Genomic DNA, 19,840 nt, shown 5'->3' on the forward strand with positions numbered 1-19,840 from the left:
ACGGCCTTACCCGAGTACAATCTTGCCTTACACACGAGATTACAAAGGACTATCACTATCTCTAGCATTTTCTCTCTATTCGCACATAATGCACTCACAGTAATTTTGAATTGTATCAAGCGCCTACCCCCTTGCCCCTTATTTATAGAATAAGTGGGTGGACATCTCAATATAAACGACTGGGATTGACATTACTGGTTTACCCCTCAACTAATAACAAAATTACAGTTGAATAAAACCGCCTATCTAATGAAGATACTTGACATTTGCTTCTTCCACCTGAATCCTAGACTCTACTCGAGGCAAACCTTTAACAGAGTTGTTATTTAATTTGTCTAGCATTGTGCAGTCTCCAATTTGCCTCCCTTTATTGTAGTACTGGAAATTTGTGAAGTCTAAACTGCCCTGTGTTTATACCATTGTTCCTTTTTCTGCTTTTATTTTCTTTCCCTGATGGGCTATTGAACAATCTCCAACCAGTATATTGTGTAGTTTCTTGAATATTATTGGTGGTAAGATTGGTGAAATAATGCTAGTTCCATCACTGGTTACTTACTTTTCTCATCGTGTGCTTTCTGTTATTTTACTTCTACCCAGTCAAGTATACATGGCCAGAGAAATTAAAACAGGGGAAATTGTTGCTTTAAAGAAGATACGCATGGACAATGAAAAAGAAGGGGTATTCCTCATTGCTTTAGTAGTGATTCAGTTTCATCTTCAATTGGCTTTTAAGGCATTATTTCATCTGTACAACTTCAGCTGTTGTACAAGGAACAGATATATGTGTTTTGTGGTAACTTGTTTTGCAATCTCACCTTGTTTTTGCAGTTTCCTATAACTGCCATCCGGGAAATTAAAATCCTGAAAAAGCTGCATCATGAAAATATTATAAAGCTAAAAGAGATTGTGACCTCTCAAGGTAATTTGTTTTTTCCTGATTCTCGAAGTTTCCATATCCTGTTAAATTGAAGCATTGCTTCATTTCATCATTACATTTAAAGTATTTTGGATTTATTTTAAGGTTCTGAGGTGGATGAGCAAGGGAAACCAGGTTAGTTTGACTTTCTGCACACAATTTGATCTTATCCAGTGTATTAGGCATAGGCTGATTCTTCTAGTTTATATGATATGATATGGTTGTTCCCAATCTCTTAGTGTCTTGCTTATGATTCCTTCTCCCTTGCTGCATAATATTTTCTAATGTGAGTTGTCATTTATTGGAGAATACAGATGGAAACAAGTATAATGGCAACATATATATGGTTTTTGAGTACATGGACCATGACTTGACTGGTCTTGCTGATCGTCCTGGACTGAGATTCACAATTCCTCAGATTAAGGTATTAGATATGCATTTAGTTAGGAAAGTTTTTGCTAGTGTTATTAAAGGCCCAAGGCGCACTAAGGCACAAAAGGGTATTAGAGCCTAAGGCACAAGGCGCAAGGCAAGACGCACGCCTGGTGGAACTAGGCGCGTGCTAACTAAAAAATATATATATATATATATATCCTAGTTGAAGAATAAGGTATAAAATAGGTCTTAACTTCTAATAATATATTCACAAGCATGCTATCAAGGAAATTAAAAAAGTCAACATATACTAATGAAAAGAGCAATAAAAAATGCCAATAGATGCAATCTAAAGTCTTAAGTCAACTTAAATTAAATTTTAAAACAATTTATAGGTCTTAAATCTTAATAAAAAAATTAACTAATTATGCATTTAAAATAATCTAAAAATCATCCTCATCATCAAGATCAAACATTTCCATATTTTTATCATTAGAAGTATCATCTCTAATATCTTCTTCCACATCATCTTCATCTAATTCAAATTCAATTGGAGCATTTGAAGTAGTAGCCCTTTTACTCATTGTCAAATTTGTAGTTGAAGCAATAAATTTGAACCCTAAACAGTAAAAAATTAAATAAAGAAATAAACAATAAAATAAAAACCTAGAAAACAGTTAAAAAAGCCCAGGCACGTTTAAGCCCAAGGCGCCTTGGGCCTGCCTTGGTGGTCTGTGCCCGCCTGGAAGCATTCCAGGCGCCCAAGGTGCGCCTTTCGCCTAGATGCGTCTTTAGTAACACTGGTTTTTGTTATATATACATATTTCCATTATGTATATCTGCATTATTTTATTTTTATAGCAATAGATCAGACTTGATAGTTTTCTATAAAATTTCTCTGCAGTGTTATATGAGGCAACTACTGACTGGACTTCATTACTGTCACGTCAATCAAGTACTCCACCGGGACATAAAAGGTTACTGCTGATAATCAAATTGTACTCCCAATGAATTTGGTATTTTTCCTTTGCAATTGGGGCTGTACGTGAATGGCACATGCTCTTGCAGGTTCTAATCTTCTGATAGATAATGAGGGAAATCTCAAGCTTGCTGATTTTGGGTTGGCACGGTCATTTTCTAATGATCACAATGCAAATCTTACAAATCGTGTTATTACTTTGTGGTACAGGTAATTATTAATCTGTATGGACTGATTGATTAGGTGGAAGCTGTACTTGGGCTTTTCCTTTTAATTATCTGGACCTTTAGGATGTGGCTTTGTTTCATTCAGTTGATTCATGCTAATATGATTTGAGCAGACCTCCAGAGTTGCTTCTTGGAGCCACAAAGTATGGCCCAGCTGTAGACATGTGGTCGGTTGGCTGTATCTTTGCTGAACTTTTAAATGGAAAGCCTATCTTGCCTGGGAAAAATGAGGTTAGAGGTCTTGGGAATCTTGAGCATCATTAGATTTCTTTCCATATATCGGACAAAGTGTCACTGGTGGTCTAAATGGACACAGAATCAATTTCAGGGCTACTGTAACTGTCTTTTCATGGTTTATTTGGTGAATGGTTCTTTATTTTTAGATGTTTATGTTTCATGTTTGATAGACAGGAGGTTGCAAGTACTGAAACGATGTCTTAAGTTTGGCCTCTGTGTTTGTTTGTCTGTTTTTTAATTACACATATTGGTTGTCCATATGAATTAGATATGGTTTCCATGTAGCATATGCTTGTGTTGTACATGAAGTATCCTTTCTACTCAATTCCCTCCAGAAAATCAGTGTTCACTAGCCTCTCTCTCTCTCTCTCTAATAAGAGGTCTGCATTCAGTGCCTTGTTACTGTTGCAAATTGTTAGTGATGATGTACCCTTTTTAGTTTCTAAAGCGCTAAAAAATGTAAGCAGAATATTATTGTGGTTGTATAGCCTTGAAAATTTAAATGAGATAACAACATCCAGATAAAATACTGAAGTAATGAAGTTAATTTTTGATAAATAATTGAAAGTTATTCATGAGGCTGCCCAATGTTTTTAGAGATGATACTAATTCTTCTAATTTAGTTAATAACATAAATTGTGAGCTTTTAGTTCATATACATTTATTGGAATAGAAGAATTACTCAAAAATATATTTGTCAGGTTGATGAATTTCTTGAAGAACTTCATATCTCTATTTCTTTGCTTTTGCTCAATAAAGTAATTTTATCAAAGAAGAATAATCAGTAGCCAGAGGCTATAAAGGGCCCATACCTATTTTACTGAGGATAACAAAGTACATGAATTTAGAAACAGGGACAATCAGAATGCAGTACCCATCAATTTATATAATGCACAATAATCACACCATATACCTATTGACAGGAAAAAAAACTGCTGTAATATGTTGCTTTACATACCATCACCCAATATGATGGAAGAGAAGATCTAGGAAACCAGTGTTATCCTACAACTGGGTTGTGCTGAATCAAGGGTAGAACAGATTGCAGGGTTATGGTTTTAAAACATAGAAAACACTTGGGGTTTGTGGGGGAAGGGTTTCAATTTGTTTGGCCCAGAAAATTCCAGCTCACTTAATTTCAGAATTGAGTCTGTTTAAGCATCTAGGCCTTGAGTAATTGGGATGTAATGGTTAAACTAGAGCTTAATAGGTGGGATAGAGTGTAGGAGAAATTTGGTCTGAAAAATGAACTTTGAGGGGCCGTGAATTGTAATCCTGCAGCAATATTTTTGATTTCTAGGATAGGAGGAGAAAGAAAAGGTGCTTCAACATCAGAAGGGTTAGGCTAATTTAGGCATTTTAGCGTCTTATTTAAGAGAAATATTGTATGCATGTTTATGGCTGGTAGACCTTTGTGATAGATGAACTCACAAAGCACATCGAAGAAGAAGTGCCTTGGTATATTGTTATTCGTAGACAATATTGTCTTGGTGGAGGAGGCCAAATTTGCCGTGAATGTTAAACTTGAATAATGGAAGGACACCTAGAATATAAAGATTTTGAGTTGATTAGGTCGAAAACTGAATATATGGATTGCAAGTAGTAAAAATAGAAGTGTTGATGATGTCATTATGAGCTTGTAGATCAACTTATTCCCAGAAAAGAGTTTATATATCTGGGATTAAATTAATTGTTCAATAGGAAGGGGAGATTATTAAGGATGTTTCTCATAGAATCAAGACAAGATGGTTAAGGTGCATCCAACATTTTATGCAATTGTAAAATCTATTTAAATCTGAAAAAGGAAGTTTTATTGGATAGCTATAAGACTATATATTTGTTTTATGGGTCATAGTATTGGGCAGCTAAGTGTCAACATGACAAAAGATGAATGTAACTGAGATGGACATGTCATGATGGATATGCAACGGTACAAGATAAATTAAAAATGATATTATACACAGCGAGGTTGAAATGTCACTTATTGAAGATAAGGTGTGGAAATTGTAATTCAGATGGTTTGGACATGTGAGAAAAAGGTAGTTTGACACACTTGTGAGGCAAGTGAATGAAATGGAAGAAGTTAACTTAGTGTGAAATTCTTAACATGACATTAAATATGATAATGGATAGAGATAATTGGAAGTTTGCAATTTATTTAGCCGACCCCACCTAAGTGAGATTTAGGCTTGTGATTGTTGTTGTATGATGATTTTGACTCTAAACAATGTGAACCTAATGACCTTGACCGAGTAATCAAAGATGGAGAACATTCATCCATAGTAATTGAATTTCTTGAGAATTTTCTCAACATAACTTGACTGAGTTAGTGCGATGGCAACCTTCTGATTTTGAATTCAAAGCATAAAACCAACTTTTCCCAGATCTTTCATCTTGAAGTTTGTGGAGAGAAACTTCTCAGTATTGTTTGTACTCCCATTTCTTCCAAAAAAATAGCGTATCATACACATATAGATATATAATGACTCCAAAATTTGCCTTAAACTTGCTGCAGACACAAGAGCATCAGCACCATTAACCTCTATCCATAAGGAATGTATTTTTGAATTTCTGGTGCCACTATTTTGGTGATTTCTTTAGTCCATATAGAGATTTAATTAGTTTGCAGACCTTATTTTAATTTCCTAAGGTAGCGTTTGTTAAAATGAGTAAGATAAACGAGTATTAAGATAAGGTTGGAACGCTTTTCGGACCGAGATATAGAATGGTCAAGATAAGGCTGAGAAGCATTCTAAGATTTCTATCAGTCTGCTTGTTAATTTTTTTGGAATTCATTAAAAATTGTACTTTTTCTTTCCATATGTTTGTTAAATGCATATGATAAGTATCAAGATAAGGATTTTTTTTACCAAAATATCCCTATTACCAAATTCATTCAAAAATTTATGTTAACATCAACAATAAATTTATGATTAAAATAGTTTTTATGATTAGTGTGACTTGTCAAAAAATAAAAATAATGTTTTATTTTCAAAATCTATGTTCAAAAGATTCTAAAAAGACTCGGAAAGTATAAATAATTATTGGTGGAATTACAATAATTCTACTTAGATAATTAAAAATTGCCAAAAAAAAAAAAAAACCAGCGGACGGACGAACGAGAAGCCAAGGGGGAAGACCAGTGGTCGTCGGATGGTGAAGCTTAGGGGAAAGGGAGACCAATGGTTGTTGGATGGTTTGGTGGCGAGGAAGAAGATGAAAGGCAAGTAAGATTGGTGTTTGGACAGACGGTGGTGAGGAAGAAGATGAACAATAACTATCGAGGAAGAAGATGAATAGTGAGAAAAGAAATGGGGGAAGCTTTTATACAAGGGGCATATGGGTAATTTACGTTTATATGTAAAATATCATATAAATTTATCTTGAGGAGAGGGGGCTAGATAAATTTATCTGTAAAAAGTTAGATAAGAAGTTATGTGAGGGTTTTTTCAGAGATTGTTAGATAAGTTTAATAAACACGTCGAATAGGAAGTCAAGGGGGAAGACCAGTGGTCGTCGGACGGCGAAGCGAAGGGGAAAGGGTTATCAATGGTCGCTGGATGGTTTGGTGGCGAGAAGAAGATGAAAGGCAAGGAAGATTGGTAGCTGGAAGGATGGTGTCGAGGAAGAAGATAAACAATGAGAAAAGAAATGGGTGAGGTTTTATACAAGGGACATACAGGTAATTTAGGTTTATTTGTAAAATATCATATAAATTTATCTTGAGGGGGGTAGATAAATTATCTGTAAAAGGTCAAATAAGAAGTCACGTGAGGGTTTTTCATGGATTGTCTGATAAGTTTAACTAACACATTGGAAAGGACAAAAGTCCGGAATGCTTCCCATATTTTTACCTTTTCCATCCCATGTCTTGTTTAACAAACACTACCTGAGGACATAAATCCCCTTGATTGTTGCAAGTATATCAATTTATCAAGGTCACCATTAAGAAAATCAGTCTTAACATTCCGTTTGATGAGTGAAGAGATTATGTAAGACAACCAAAGCAATCATGAGTCTTAACAGTAGTAATCCTTGCAACTGGTGCATAGGCGTCAAAAGTAATCATATCCTTAGTGTTAATTGTATCCCTTTGTAACAGGTCTTGCTTTATACTTTCGGATCAAGCCATCTGGTCTTAACTTCTTTCTGAAAACCCACTTGCAACCTTGTAGTAAATCAGCCAAATTCCATGTATTCTTGGATATGGGATGATACATCTCATCATCAATAGCCTCCTCTCAGAAAATATCACCATTTGCGCTCATTGATTCCCTGAAGGTGCTATGATCACCATCCACATGGAAGACAACATGTTCTGGGTTAGATACATATAATCCAGACTCTTTAACACTACAAGATTTCTTGATTCTTTTTTCGTAAACCTTTGGAATAGACTCTGGTTCCTTTCTCTTTAGATTTTGTTGCTCCTTCACCCCCACCATATGAGTGTTGTCCTTTATATGAAATTTATTCTCAAAGAAATCCACATGAATTGACGCAATAATAGGGTGAGCAGGAGATTCCAAACTCTGAAACCCATGAGTTTGCTGTTCATTGAATACCCAATAAAAGCACAATTAGTTCCACAAGGCTTCATCTTTGGTTTCTGTAAATTCGGTATAATAACATGAGAAGACAGCACATATCTTAAAATAATCCAACATGGGCTTCTTCCCTTTCCAGACTTCAAAGAGAGTAATGGTCATCTTCCTTTGAGGTACACCATTTAGAATGTGACAGACAACTAACAAGGTTTCACCCTATAAATTTGAATGAGCACTAGACCATAGAGCCTGGTGTTAACCATTTCTACCAGTGTTCCGTTTTTCCCTTTTTAAGGTCCATTTTGTTGAGGACTACCTACTATGGAAGTTTCATGATGAATTCTTACATGCTCTTCCACAATCAGTGTGAAGAGTCTTGATTTTGGTGTTACAAACGTTCTCAATGTCAGCTTTGTAGATTTTGAAACAATCAGTAGCTTCATCTTTTGTGTGTAAAAGATAAGACATAAGTACATTGAGAAGCATCATCAATGAAAGTAACAAAATAATGTTTTCCTTCCCTTGGAAGAACACCAGTCATTTCGTATGGATCACTATGTATTAAATCAAGTTTGCTGGAGATTCTAGGAAATGAAGTTCTGGTCAGTTTACATTTGCTATGTACCACACACTTCTCATGATATGATTAGTACCGTGATCAGATACTATGCCTTGCTTGGTCATGAGTTCCAATGTATTGAAATTTAATATGACCAAGTCTACCATGCCAGGTATCAAAAGACTCCAGAATAAACTGAAATAGTTATCGTGATATTAAGTTTGAACATTCGAGATTCAACATAGCCCTTTCCCATAAAGACACCATTATTGGTTATGACAAACTTATTTGACTTAAAACCATTTTGAAGCCATACCTGCTAAGCTAAGATCCTGAAACTAGATTCTTTCTAATATCAGGTACATGTAGAACCTCCCTTCAAATCATAGTTTTACCTGAAGTAAATTTGACTTCACAGGAGGAAGAATTACCCATGAATATGTTGAGTTCATTCCCAGTTGTCTCATAAGTACAGAACATATTTCTATTGTTACAGGCATGCTGCATAGTGCCAGTGTCAAACGACCAATCAGCATCACCTTTGAATAGATAGCCTCAGTCACAAATGGAACAAAAACATTCTTGTTTGATTGAACTGATCTGTCTTCTTTTCAGATTTCTCTGTGTGACAGTCTTTAGCTTTATGTCCCTTTTTCCCACAATTGAAGCATAACCCTTTCTCATTCCTCTTAAATTTCTTCTGGCTAGACTGACTTTGCGTCTTGAAGTCATGTTTTTGGACACTGTACTTCTTGTTGGATTTAGCTTCAATGATAATAGCTTTAAGCAGTAAATTTTCCTCTCTTGATTATGAGTCTCCTCTTCAACGTTCAAGTATGAAGTAGCATGTTGAGAGAGAGATGGCTGATTCAAGTTGAAGATGGATGAGAGATGGCTATTCTTGATCATGTTGGGAATTACAAAAGATGGTTGATTCAATTTCTTCTACTCGAATGAAGATGGATGAGGTTGTCCATGTTAGTAAAATAATCTCCAAAAAGGTCGAACCTGGTTAAGAATAGGCTGTGCTCAGTCATTTTGAAGTGGCTTCATTAATTTCTGCTGTAGTTGCACCAGGAAGGAATTCCTGGCAACATCCAGTTAGAACATAAAATAGCTTTAGCTGTTTCCTAAAAAAATTTCATCTTTTGCTCCCACTGAGTAAAGTTTTGTCCATCCAAGCAAATGGATTCCAAAGCTGCAAAACCAAGAGTAGCAAGAGCACTTATAGGAGTAGGCATATCTTCAAATTAAACAATAATTAAAACTAGAGTTATTAGAAAACTGGGCCAAATGTCAAATCTCTTGCTAAGAGGCTCGATGACACTTCTTGAAGATAATCGGAGCCTCCCACCATGTAAGGGATCAAACAACTCTATCTCCGGATTAAACTTGGCTCGGATTTGTTTTAATTCCTTCTGACCGATGGAAACCAAGTACTTCTCAACCTCAATTGAAGGCAAAGCTGTTGGACTTCTTAATTTATGAATGTCTTTTGGGATCTTTCCTAATTTATAAATCTCTTTTGGAGTTTCCAGTTAATTTATAACTCTTCTGGTTAATTTATGTCTTAATGTATGCATTTTTGGTGGCCAGGCCTATTGGGGTTCCATCTTATTAATTTAAACCAATGTACTCTTTTTTAATCATTTCCCAAGTTCCAACAGTATTTGTGCTTATTCTTGTTCGAAACCTAATGACAAATTACAAAATTTACCCCATTTGTTCACTGTGTGTTACTGGCTCTCAAGATCACTTGCTGAATGTGTTCCCTCTCAAAATTGTGATGTTCCTATTGCATGGATATTTCCATCTCTTTCCTGCATTCATAATTTTTATTTTCTTTGTTGAGTACAATCTGCTTTCCCCCCTCATATGGCCTTAGAAGGGAGAATTGCTTGATGCTTGCTTGAGATGTAAGACTTCTTATGTTGGACAAGGCTAATGAAAGGGAAATAGATTATTTAATGTTCAAGAAGGAGGGTAGGAAGAGGAGTGAAGCGAATAAAATAAGGAAAAAGAGCCTTATTTTTGGGGGTGGGGGAGAGATGTAAAAAGAGTTTACCATGCAAAGCTATTATTATGCTTCTTTTTCTACTTCTTAAATTGAAAGGGAAAACTTAATACAAAAATTCTTCATTTCAAGTTTAAATTTTCAACATAAAAAACTTCTTATATTTATGGTTTTCTGTTATTATATTTAAATACTTTTCTTTTGAAAAGTAAAACCTAAGTAAAAGGAACCCCCTTAAAGTGGGTTAACCCTGAACAAAGAGATAAGAACTCTAGTAGAAGGTTTTATGTACCTATAACACACACAAATAAATAAATAAAAATAAGGCGCACTCCTTTTAAAACCTCAAAAACAGGGAAACTAGATGGTTCTCTTAAAACTGTGTAGAATGCTGTAAGCCCTCAAAAGTCCTATTCTTTGCAGGCCCGTTAAATCAATATTTGCATGAAATTAGTGTTTGTACTTTTGTATAATCACATTAAGTATTAGGATATATTTTGCTGCATTGTTATTTTTAGGTTGCTTTGGTAAATGAGACCATATCTGGACTGGTACCTGATTTCATCCCCATGGATTTGGTTCGGATTATGCATGGCTATTACATGGAATAAGAATTAGAAGGCTGTATGAAAAGTCATGCCAGTATCCAAAGAACATAAAGAGCATATGTCCTTGCTATCAATCATCCAGATCGTCATTGTGATATTGCTATTGGGCTACTTATTCTGCAACCAATATAAATTTTTTTGTATTCAATATATTAATATGTATTCTCAGCACACAAGACTCCCCGCTTTGCAAGTGCTGGTGGTGAGTCGCTTTTGTCTACAACCTTACCCTTGCTTTGCAAGAAGATTGCTTCCAATATCCCATTATATTTTATTTTTCTAGGCAAAGAATCTCTCTCTCCCCAAGGGACTATTTCCAATACCCTATTATGTTTTATTTTTGTGTAACTAGGCAAATAATCTATCTCTATCCCTTTTTCCACATAATGCCCATATAAAATAAGGGAATCGCCAATGCATGAGACCTCTTACTTTAGGAAGGTCGAGGGAGGGTTGTCTTTGTACACAACCTTACCTTTGCTTTGCAATTAGGTTGCTTCTACAACTTAAACCCATGATATTCTAGTAAAAAAGAAGTAACCTTATTGTTGCTACCAAGGCTTGCCCTCTCCATATAATGCCCAAATGATGGAAGTAAAAGTTTCATATTATTGAAATATCTTAGGCTAACGCGAGTTCCAAAGGTCTTGAGAGAATAAGTGAAAATAATTTATGGGAGGAAGAATGTTCAAAGATCTCTTTTACATGGCCTTATCCTGATCTGAGAGTTCTGCCTCATCATTTGAAATCCTGGGCTTTGTCACAACCCGGATCATTTGATTAATTTATTTTAGCAGCAGATTATTTTATTTTGCAGGAGTTAGTTATTCATTTTAATTTTGGTTATGTAGTGATTTAGGAGCAGTTATTTGCAGTGGAGTAGTGGTAGGAGCAGTTATTTGTAGTGTAGTGGTAACCGCTCTGTAAAAACTGTCGGATAGCTTTATATATAAAGCTATAACCCACATGTCGAGATCATCAGATCAGAATTATTAGAATTCCAGTTTCTCTCTTTCTCTCCAATTCTCTCCCTACTTTCTGTCTATTTCTCTCTCATTTTTCTGCTTCCCCTTATTATTCTGTCTGTTTCTCCCTCATTTCTCTCTATTTCTCCCTCTCTTTCAATTCTATACAACAACAACAACAACAACATATCCAGCCTTTATCCCACTATGTGGGGTCGGCTACATGAATTTTAGACTTCCATGTATTTCTGTCTTTTGTCATATTCTCATTTAGATCCATATATTTCATATCAAATTTTAATGTCTCTCCCAAAGTCTTCTTGGGTCTACCTCTACCTCTTTTTGTGACTAATTGTTCCATTTCATTAACTCTCCTCACAGGAGCGTCTCTTAGTCTCCTTCTCACATGACCAAACCATCTTAGTCTAGTCTCTCTCATCTTCTCCTCGATTGGCACTACTCCTACCTTATTACGAATAACTTTATTTCTAATTTTATCCTTTCTTGTATGTCCGCACATCCATCTTAACATCTTCATCTCCGCTACACTCGTCTTTTGCTCATGCTGGTATTTGACTGCCCAACATTTTGAGCCATACAACAAGACTGGTCTTATAGCTGTCCTATAAAATTTTTCTTTCAATTTTAATGGGATTTTACCATCACATAACACCCCCGATGCATTTCTCCATTTTAGCCAACTTGCCTTAATTCTATGTGCGACATCCTCGTGGATTTCTCCATCTTTTTGAATCACTGATCCCAAATATCGAAAATGGCCTTTTCTTTGTAAAATTTGGTCTTCTAATTTTATTATAACATCATCCACTCTTGCATTTTTACTAAATTTGCATTCCATATATTCTGTTTTCTTTCTACTTAATTTAAATCCCTTAGATTCTAAATTGTTTCTCCACAACTCAAGCTTAGTGTTCACTCATTCTTTTGTTTCATCCACCAACACTATGTCGTTTGCAAATAGCATACACCATGGCACATCTGTCTGAATATCTTTAGTGAGTTCATCCATTACTAGGGCAAATAAGTATGGACTTAGTGCAGAACCTTGATGCAGTCCTATTGTAGTTGTAAATGGTTCAGTATCCCCTCCGCATGTTCTGACCCTTGTCTCTACACCATGATATATGTCCTTAAGGGCTTGTATATAGGCTATTTTGACTCATTTCTTCTCTAAAACCCTCCATAATACTTCTCTAGGGACCCTATCATAGGCATTTTCTAGATCTATAAACACCATATGTAGGTCCTTCTGATGATCTCGATACCTTTCCATTAGATGCCTCAGTAAATATATAGCTTCCATTGTTGACCTACCAGGCATGAAACCAAACTGATTTTCTGACACCTTTGTTTCCTTTCTGAGCCTCTGCTCTATTACTCTCTCCCAGAGTTTCATGGTATGACTCATTAACTTAATTCTTCTATAATTTTCACAATTTTGAACATCTCCTTTGTTCTTGTATATAGGAACCAAAGTACTCTTCCTCCACTCATCTGACATTTTTTTTGATTTAAGGATGGCGTTAAATAGTTGCGTTAGCCAGGAGATGCCCTCTTCTCCCATGCATTTCCATGCTTCTATTGGTATATTATCTGGTTCCACTGCCTTATGATTTTTCATCTTTTTTAATGCTTGCCTTATTTCATTTGAACTTATGCGTCGATAGAATGTATAGCTCACATTCCCTTCGGAGTTACTAAGATGTCCCAACCTAACTCTTGTGTCACCACCATCATTGAATAATTTTGTGAAATACTCCTTCCATCTCTCCTTAATCGCTCCCTCATTTACTAAAACATTTTGATTGTCATCTTTTATGCATTTCACTTGATTTAAATCCCGTGTTTTTCTTTCTCTTGCTTTAGCTAATTTATATATATTCTTCTCTCCATCTTTTGTATCAAGTCGTTTATATAGATTCTTATATGCTTTTGACCTTGCTTCACTAATAGCTCTTTTTGCTGCCTTTTTTGCTTCTTTATAATTTTTTTGATTTTCTTCATTGTTGCATTGATATACCGCCTTATAGTAAGTTTTCTTATTTTTAATTTTCAATTGTACCTCTTCATTCCACCACCAAGACTCCTTAAGGTTAGGGGCTCTACCATTTGTCTCTCCAAGGACTACCTTTGCCGTGCTTCTCAGAGCATTAGCCATTTCTTTCCACATTTGGTTTGTCTGTCTTTCTCCATTCCATTCCCTTCTACCCCTTAATTTTTCTTTGAAGATTAGTTATTTCTCCCCTTTTAAATTCCACCATCTGATTCTTGGATTTTGTTTTATGTGATTTTTTCTCTTCCAATTTCTTACTTGGACGTCAAGTACTAGAAGTTTATGTTGAGTAGTCAAACACTCTCCCGGTATCACCTTACAATTCCTACAACATAACCGATCCTCTTGTCTCATGAGGAAGTAATCTATTTGGGTGCTTGAGGTGATATTTTTATATGTGATTAAGTGTTTGTCCCGTTTTTTGAACCTAGTATTGGTTATAATGAGCCCATATGCCATAGCAAAATCTAGGATAGATTTACCCTCATTATTAATTTCCCCGAATCCATACCCTCCATGTACCTCTCTATATCCGTTTCCGTCTCTACCCACGTGCCCATTTAAGTCACCTCCTATAATCACTTTCTCTCCTCTTGGTATCATTTGTATGAGTCCCTCTAGGTCCTCCCAGAATTTTGCTTTTATCTCATCACCTAACCCCGCTTGTGGTGCATATGTACTAAAGATATTCATAGTCATTCTTCCTAGACTAATCTTCACCATAATAATCCTATCCCCTATTCTCTTTACATCCACTACCTCATCTATTAAGCTTTTATCCATAATAATCCCCACTCTATTTTTCGCTCGATCAGTTCCTGTGTACCATATTTTATATCCAACTTCTGATAAAGTTTTTGTTTTTTTTCCTATCCATCTCGTCTCTTGAAGGCACATAATATTAATTTTTCTCTTAATCATCACATCCACCACTTCCATAGCTTTGCCTGTTAATGTTCCTATGTTCCATGACCCAATCCTTAATCTGTGATTTTGTTTTTGGCCTTGACTTTGGATTTGATTTTGTTTTTGGCCTTGACTTTGAATTTGATTTTGGTTTTGGTTTTGATTTTGATTTTGGTTTTGGTTTTGATTTTGATTTTGGTTTTGATTTTGATTTTGGACTAGCTTCTTTACCCACATCCGTCCAAGCAAATGCGGGAACCCTTGCTCATTTATCATTACATCTGGGCGCCGATGCAGCGGCCCTAGCTCACTTGTCACTACACGGGGGCAGTGTAGCGCGTCGTTATGAAGGGTTACGCCCACACCCAAACGATTTTTCATAATTTGTCTAGAGTTCATGTTTTGGATCCGACTAAGTTTTACGTTGGCTGTCGGCTACCTAACACAACCCTCTTCCTTTATCCGGACTTGGGACCGACAGTGGATAACATCCCCAGGCGGAGTTTCTCTTTCAATTCTATCTCCAAAGAAAACCACAAGTTAGGACTGGGTTCCTGACAGGCACTAGTGAGTGAGTCTTAATTGAGGAAGGAAGCCTGTGGTCTTCCTCACTTGGTGTTAATGTTCCAGTTACCAGTTTCTCATCTCAGAAATATGAAACTAGAAGTTTTAAGTGTCCTTTGACAGGGAGATTGGTTAGATATTTACTTAATCATAAATCAGAGACCAAGAATATAGCATAAGCCTTTTGTTTTATAGCTTGATTGCATTGAATAGATAATGTGGAAGCACATATGAAATCTTCATTATGGTTTTTGGAGGTCCCTCAATCCTGATAGTCAAAGGTCCTTCAGAATCAGCAATTTAATTAAGAAGTTCTTACAAGGAAGCAGGAGATTTATTTTTCCCTATGAACTGGCCATATTTATAGTTGTAAATATTAAATTAGAAGAGTGCATTGATTGAGCAGGTGTTTGACATTTCTTAATTGAAATGTTTCCTCTTTTTGCTTGGTAATCCCCTTGTTGCTTGCTGCTCTGAAGCAATTTGTACTGTGAAAAGATAATACAACAGAACTAAGTTCAAATAGTTTCTTATAGCACCCAAAAGTAATTTCAGCAGTGGAGCCCCTACGTCTACCTAGTTGAGGAAAGTTTGGAAACAAAGTCTTAAAAGGATGGTTAAGCTCCAAAATAATTTAGCAACATTTTCTAGTGCAAGAATTCTTACGAGTTGTAATGATCAAGTGCCAGCAAGAGAATGCTTTTCTAGAATTTCATGAACTAGGAAAGCAAACATTTCTCTTCAATTGTTTCCACCTGATACAAAATGATTCTACTACTTACGCTAATTAGAGAAATCCTTCTACAGCTCTCTAATTTTATTCCCCTTGCTAGTGTCTTCTAGAAGGTTGAATTGCATCACTTGTGTCCTCAAAACGATTTCATTGATTTCTCTTCCGTATATGGCACAACCAATTAGTTGTTATTTGTTTATTTATTCATTTTCAGGTTGGTTGTTTTCTGTCTCAATTGAAGGAGATCCATTAACCATCCAATGTGCAAGGTCATAGCTTTTTGGTGTCTCTATTCCGTAATGGATTTTTAAGTCCCATCTGTTGTAACCCTTTACTTTTAGTTTATTATTTAAAAATTTGGGTTCATTTTAAAGTTTTTGAGTATTCAGTAAACAAATTATTGCAGCTGAAGCATTCCAAGTTTTCCTTACTGTATACTTGGGTAATAATAAGTGGGGAAGACTGCTGAGGTTCAAAAAAATTGGTACTTGTTTGTGATATATTGTATTATGTTTGCCCTGTTGATTGACTGGCATTTCCTTATGATTAATTATGTTGTTATTATCATGTTATCATATTATTTCTTGTCTAGCATTTCAACTTTATCTGGGTTATGTAGAATTAATGAAGTATTGTACTTGTCAACTGTATGCTTCAGCCTGAACAATTGAACAAGATATTTGAGCTCTGTGGATCTCCTGATGAGATTAATTGGCCTGGAGTCTCAAAGATTCCCTGGTATAACAAGTTCAAGCCTACAAGGCCAATGAAGAGGCGAGTCAGGGAGGTTTTTAGGCAGTAAGTGAGAATTTGAATGTTAGATACCTTGGGACTTTTGTTCCCCATTTTAGTGGAAGAAGTTTGATATCATAATCCTTATTTTCTTTGCAGCTTTGACCACCACGCTTTGGATTTACTGGATAAAATGCTAACTCTCGATCCATCCCAGGTATGGTCAAACCTCAGATTGAATTTCTTATCGGACTTTTAGCCCCTTCTATGTTATTTGGCTGTAACAATTCTAATAATGGGTGCCACGCAATTATCCAAGTGTATGATTTTCCAAAATTCATTTGATGGTGTTGAGTTCATTGACAAGGAATGGAAGGATTCAGTGTGATTCTTAATGTCCAGAACCCAAAACCATTACAAACCTCAGGTTTATGGCAGGTACCTGATGAATACCTGATATAAACCAGAAATGAACCTCATTCACCTCTGGTAGGCTTGTTATGCTCGCCACAGTGGTGGGTCTCTCAACAAGAATTAATTAGTTGCTCTGAGATCAATGCATGTTAAATATAAAGAGGATCAATAAGATCTTGTTACTGCTAGTATATTTTCAGGGAATATTACATTCAACAACATACCAGGCCTTTATAGTGGGGTTGGCTTTAGGGAATATTTCATTGTTGCATTTTAAAATCCTTACAGATGAGATTTCTTTAGCATAATAATTGAAGTGGTGCTTAATGGGTGACACCAACATTAAACATGGCTCTCATTAGAACATACATTACTTCATTACATGCTTCTGTGTGCAGTTAAGGAACATGACAGTTTCATCTATCTAAGGGATTGGCTTTGGTTGGTTAATGATTTTTCGTTGCCTCTACTTTACACTTCTGTTTTTAGAAGCTCAACTAGAGGCCATGAATATATAAGTGGATCTCCATAATTGGTGTCATTGCATGCATATCTTTCTATTTTGTTCTCTCTTTCTTCCATTATAGCATTTCCTTCACACAATTAACCTGTCTTTCTTTGTCAATTTACATAGAGAATATCTGCAAAGGATGCCCTTGATGCTGAATATTTTTGGACTGACCCCTTACCTTGTGACCCAAAAAGGTTAGTCTCAAACCCTTTTAAGTGTATATGTTGCACATAATTTCTTTCATTGTTTTCATTTTTACCAAAGGAGGAACTTTGGTATTTGCAAGCCTTGAACAAGGTTTGCAAACTTTGGCCATGGTATGCCGCATCTTATGACATTGATCTTTGCCGTCTAATGATGTAGTTTACCTAAATATGAATCATCACACGAGTTCCAAACAAAGAAAAAAAGGCAACAGCAGCGACAAAATGAAGAAATGGCAAAGAGACAGAAATTGCAGCATCCACAGCAGCATGCTCGCCTGCCTCCCATCCAACAAACAGGGCAACCTCATCCCCAGCATTGGTCTGGACCTAATCATTCGATAAACAATTCTCAGGCTCCGGTGCCGGGCGGACCTGGCCATCATCACTACGGGAAGCCTCGTGGTCCTCCTGGAGGTCCTAGTAGGTATCCTCCAAGCGGTAATCCAGGTGGGGGATACTACCCTGATCGTGGGGGTCAAAGTGGTTACAGTAGTGGATCATATCCAGCTCAGGGTCGAGCACCACCATATCCTGGAAGCAGCGCGCCGGCGCCTGGTCCAAGAGGAGCCTCGGGAGGTTATGGAGTTGGCCCTCCTAATTACTCCCAAGGCGGTCAATATGGAAGTTCCGGAGCTGGTAGAGCTCCTCCAAACCCGATGGGCACCAATCGAAATCAGCAATATGGTTGGCAGCAGTAAGTGTGAATTAAACATTTCACTCAAGTTAGATGACATACTCTGACTGAATAGCAATTGTAATGATCGGAAATAGTGCAAAAAATTCGGCCATTTGTTTATGGTAAGACTGTAGTCCAGCAGACCAGCAAATACTGGTCTGATATGGTTTAGTAACTTTGTTGGTTGAGATACATGGATGCCGCTATCCTGTTTTGCCGCCTTTACTTTGCAATCGAGTTCAACTTTTATTATAATTTAGAAATATAGATTTTTGGCTTTGGCTTTGGCTTCTATATAGGTCTCATTTGTTCTGCTTTCCAATAACTGCTGGAAGATAAGTTTCATGTTTTCTTTATCTTAAACAACGGCAGCAACTAATATAAGTCTTAATTTTACTGGGAGCGGGAGGGATAATCTTCCTTTCTTAGTTTGTTTTATTTTTCAGTTTTATCTTTGAACCATCAGACCACAATGTGGCCTTTGCTTAACGCTAGAGAAGACATATCTGAAAATGGGTTGGTTGTCCGGCATGTATATTTTCTGATCATATATTATACATCTTATTTGTATATTATTTATCTACGTCTTGGACTATACAAAACACATAAATGATATAAATATTTCTCATTTTATTGCGTTTTATTGCGTCTCATCACCTTTGGTAAGAACATTTTATACATTAGTACGTACTTGTGTAGTCTAAAATATAATAAATAATGTACCAATTGCATTTTCCAATATTATATCATGCTAGCTGCCAGCGTGTGGCCAATTTGCAAATATCATCAAATGTGACTATCCCACACGCATACTGATATGACTCTCTGCTGGGGACAAAATATGCCCTTAATGGCTACTTTGGCCATATAAAAAGGAAAACAAAATATGCCCTTAGCTTGGATTAAATGGGTGAATTATATATATGCTATATCTTCTTGTTTACGCTCTCAATACAAAGCCACTAATGATGTGTTTTTTTTTTACCCTAATTCATTAGGGAAAGAAAAATATCTTTATCTCAAAATAGGTATAAGTCAGTCGGACTATATTATAGGTACATCATTATGTACACGTTGAATAACATAATACATTGTAAATTACTAAAATACCCCTTGCGCTTCATCGCCTTGCCTCTCATTACTCCTCAGCGCTTTGGGGTGAGAAATATTTTAATAATACGTCTCATCTCACCATTTTAGGTGAAAGATATTTTAGATATTTTAACATTTTAATGTAAATTTTTATAAAATATACACAATAATATACTAATAGCATTTCAAATAAGTTTATGTAACGAAAATTACGTAAGACTCTCACTCGTGTACTGGGGATAGTCTTTCTTTATAAATTGTGATGTTATTTTGATATTCTTTTACCAAATTACTATCTCTTGTGGAAAAGTTGGCCTGACATGACTTTGTATAGAATTCTCATGCAAAAAATTATGCACGAACACAGTTCTATGGTGACGTACGTACATACCTACATACATACATATAAAGCAATTTAGCATTACAAGTTGTCAAAACACTTTTTAAGCGGTGGTGGTCAAATTGGTGCATGAATGAAGGAATCAAAACTGTGAACAGTTGGCTG

General features: G+C 36.0%; 1 protein-coding gene across 1 annotated transcript in view; it reads left to right on the forward strand.

Moving 5' to 3' along the window:
• LOC127803785 (cyclin-dependent kinase C-1) overlaps positions 1-18,522 on the forward strand; it is a 32,480-nt gene extending 13,958 nt beyond the window's left edge. The window contains exons 2-12 of the mRNA XM_052340266.1: positions 598-679; positions 829-919; positions 1,022-1,051; positions 1,231-1,340; positions 2,196-2,268; positions 2,360-2,480; positions 2,611-2,728; positions 16,363-16,502; positions 16,596-16,653; positions 17,485-17,555; positions 17,725-18,522. Coding sequence (XP_052196226.1) covers positions 598-679; positions 829-919; positions 1,022-1,051; positions 1,231-1,340; positions 2,196-2,268; positions 2,360-2,480; positions 2,611-2,728; positions 16,363-16,502; positions 16,596-16,653; positions 17,485-17,555; positions 17,725-18,265 — 1,435 coding nt within the window. The 3' untranslated portion in view covers positions 18,266-18,522. The remainder of the gene's footprint in view (positions 1-597; positions 680-828; positions 920-1,021; positions 1,052-1,230; positions 1,341-2,195; positions 2,269-2,359; positions 2,481-2,610; positions 2,729-16,362; positions 16,503-16,595; positions 16,654-17,484; positions 17,556-17,724) is intronic.
• Positions 18,523-19,840: the final 1,318 nt, after the last annotated feature.

Source organism: Diospyros lotus, chromosome 6 (assembly GCF_014633365.1).
Source record: "Diospyros lotus cultivar Yz01 chromosome 6, ASM1463336v1, whole genome shotgun sequence".
Lineage (NCBI taxonomy): Eukaryota > Viridiplantae > Streptophyta > Magnoliopsida > Ericales > Ebenaceae > Diospyros > Diospyros lotus.